This window comes from Penaeus monodon, chromosome 23 (assembly GCF_015228065.2).
Source record: "Penaeus monodon isolate SGIC_2016 chromosome 23, NSTDA_Pmon_1, whole genome shotgun sequence".
Lineage (NCBI taxonomy): Eukaryota > Metazoa > Arthropoda > Malacostraca > Decapoda > Penaeidae > Penaeus > Penaeus monodon.
Genome location: NC_051408.1, coordinates 17,229,279 through 17,232,376, shown reverse-complemented (window position 1 = coordinate 17,232,376; position 3,098 = coordinate 17,229,279). Strand labels below are relative to the sequence as shown.

At 49.7% G+C, this 3,098-nt stretch overlaps 1 protein-coding gene across 1 annotated transcript in view; it reads right to left on the bottom strand.

Moving 5' to 3' along the window:
• The window catches only part of LOC119587835 (protein obstructor-E-like), a gene marked incomplete in the record, with an annotated part of 8,366 nt that overhangs the window by 216 nt on the left and 5,052 nt on the right, over nt 1–3,098 (bottom strand). Inside the window, 3 exon segments of the mRNA XM_037936538.1 lie at nt 1–709; nt 896–1,084; nt 1,393–1,611. Coding sequence (XP_037792466.1) covers nt 324–709; nt 896–1,084; nt 1,393–1,611 — 794 coding nt within the window.

The window sequence follows — 3,098 nt, the reverse complement described above, 5'->3', positions numbered from 1 at the left end:
TGCAGGCCATTACAGTGATGCCAACTCGGGGGCCATTCGCCACTGCTAGACCTTGCAAAAATCTTTGGGTGTTGGGAGTTTGTACCCGGGCTGTGAGGAGTAAAAGGGTGCTCAGGTCATGGGTTGCGTGGAGTGGGGCTCTCGCCCTCCTATCCTCTCGAAGGAGCGCATATCCTAGTGTCCCTAATGATTCCATCTACACAGATAAGAGGAAATGAAATGGGTGGCACGTAGCTCCCCTTCGGGTGCGAGGAAAGTCACGAACCCCACCCAGCCTGCTGCTTTGTAAAAGAGGAAAACGGAGAGAGCTGTTTCTCAGACGCTTAGAGCGGGATTGCGCCGGGGATGGGTGCCGGCCTGAAGTTGTTCCCTGAGGGGAGAGGGGGCCTGTTGGGGAGGGCGGACGGGAGGGGGGCGTCGATGAACTGGCCTCCCTGCTGGATAGGTTCGGCCTCAACGTTGTTGCGGCGGCGCTGAGGGCGGGCAATGTTAGGGCGGGCTGGCCCTGTGGCTTCCGACTCGGGCTGGGGAGTGGTGGAGGGGACGTCGCAGTCGACGGTAGGAGGGTTCACGCAGCGGCGGGACTGCTTGTCGAACACGAGGGTGGCGGGGCAGCGCTGCAGGCGGGGGTAGCCTCCCTGGCACGACCAGTACCTTTCACAGGACTTACCGAGGGCCACGTTGGCGTTGGCATCGTTCTTGCAGAGAGCTGGGGAAAAAGTACAAGGTGAGACGTTTTTTTTACCCAAAAGAACTCTACGTTAAAGAAAGTGGGAAAATCCCTGAAATATCTTGGAATTTTTACCAATGCATATTTTTATATTCTGTTTTATCTACTTTTCAGCTTTTTTCTCGCTAAACTAGCAATGTCAACAAACAAGGACATGACACTCACGATGCTTCTGGCATCCAGCGACGTTCTGGGGCCAGTCGCAGGCGTGAGTCTCCTCGTTGTAGAGGAGGCCGCCGATGCAGAACTGCTCAGTGGCGGTGCCGTTCCAGCAGGTCCAGTAGCGGGTGCAGGAGGTCTCGTGCCCGAAGATGCCGTAGAGCCAGTCGCAGTGCTCGGTGGAGATGGGTGGGTCTGAGGGGGTGGGGTTCGAGTTAGTTACTTCTTTTGGAAGGTCAAGGATAGGCAGGGTCAGAATTTTAGAGCAGATCTCGTTTATATTTGGACTATAATTGGGTTGTTGGGTCAAGGACAGTGATATATGTTGATGCAGTAGTTCTGCTGAATCATCTACACACACCATGGTTAACAAGGCTGAACCTGTCCCTTATGAATCAGTGGAGGGAGAAAGGAATATCAAGAAATATATCTTTTAAATGTTGTCTCTCTCTGCTGCGATGAAGAGTCGTCTCAGCAATAAGGTTCTCGCATGCAAAACTTACTAGCAAACTGCTTGTTGTCGCAGTAGGCTCCGCGCCAGGGGTAATCACAGCCCTCGGCGATGCCACGGTTCCTGCCCACGAACACAAGGCCGTTGGGGCAATCGTAGAGCTGCGGGGTGCCGGCGACGCACTGCCAGTACCTGTCGCAGTATGTGATGTCTCCCACGACTCTGGACTTCCGGTCGCATGGGTTGGGCTGCTCGTTCAGCTGGGCGAAGCCTTTCACCGCAGACGAAGGCAAGAGGCAGGAGAGAGAAGAAAAAAACGTTCTCGTAAGTCGAGAGGAACTACTTACTTCGTCCAGGGCGGTCAGTGCAGTCCACGTTGAAGTCGTAGTCACAGACGCCGAAGAGACCCTGTGTGCGTCTGCCGAGGTACACCAGGCCGTTGGGGCACTGCTGGAGCACCGCTTGGCCGTCGAAACATTCGTAGTAAGCGTCACACTGGGTCTCGTGGGCGGAAGTACGAGTCTTGGTTTTGCATGGGTCTTGGAACTGTCCCATGGCTGGCGGGGGTCGCGTCAGGTCAGGGGGGAGGGGGAAGAGAGGGGGGCATGGGGAGATGGTTGTTAGCAGAGTCGTATGTACATGGTCAATGGTTACGTTCAGTCAGATGTTAGTTTGGTCTCAGTCTATTATTAGATTAAATACTTAAAAATAGGTTACTAAATGTTAAACTTAATTTACTGATATCCTATTTAAAGTATTAAAAAATGTACTTTCATCAAACATTTTTACAAGTAATAATGAAAAACAAACACTAAAGTCACAACAGACAAGAAATGCTTAAATCCATCAACCGTTTTTAAAGGTCAAACACGTAACTTGAATTTGGCTCTGATTCAGGCAATGAATACACGCGACCGATTCGGCAGGCTTCCAGAAGTTCAGTGACCTTGTGCCTAAAAACCATTCCTGGAGGGACCAATCATAACCCGCTTTCACTTTTCGCGGCGGAGCGGAGTGGACCAATGGCGCCGCGAAATACTGAGGCGGCGTCGGCCAATCAGAGAGCACGCCGAAACCCCCCGAAGGCATTGAGTGAAAGTTCGAGAATCGGTGTCAGTGAAATATGCTTCTGATTCTTCACGTCGTTTAGCTTCGGGCGAGAAGAACGAGGGGCGCTACCGTTCCTTGAAAAGTATATGTACTGTGTCTTTCTCCTCAGTAACCACCGAGCAACTTTCTGCTCCTTTAGTGAACCATGATCAAACGCTGCTTGGCAAGTGAGCGGCACAATATTCAGGAGTGATATTTAGTTCTGCTATAAAATGTCTATATTATATTTTAATCTTTTTTCTTGTTCTTATTTCCTCGGTTTTATTTTCACTCTTTTACGCTTTAGTCATTTACCTCCACACTGACTTACTTCTGTTCCATGCTCCACTGCACTTGCTAGTGGTCACAATAAACTTTCTCTCTTGAAGTTTTCTCGTTTTGTAAACTAAAACGATTTATCTGACTTTTATGTCTAACTCAGATGTGCTACTAAGGGGGTTTTCAGTACAAAAATAATGAATGAATTTACACATCAGTATGATGCTGTAACTTTTCAACTATCAACTCGAAGTAACACGTAATCAAGTAACAACAGAATGGGACAGACGCAACCACGGGAAAAGTGTTAAGGTGGCTGACATTTATCTAGGTTAACCTGCAAGAAATCTCTTCACATTTCGCCTTCGTTTATGGATGCCGAGTTTGCCT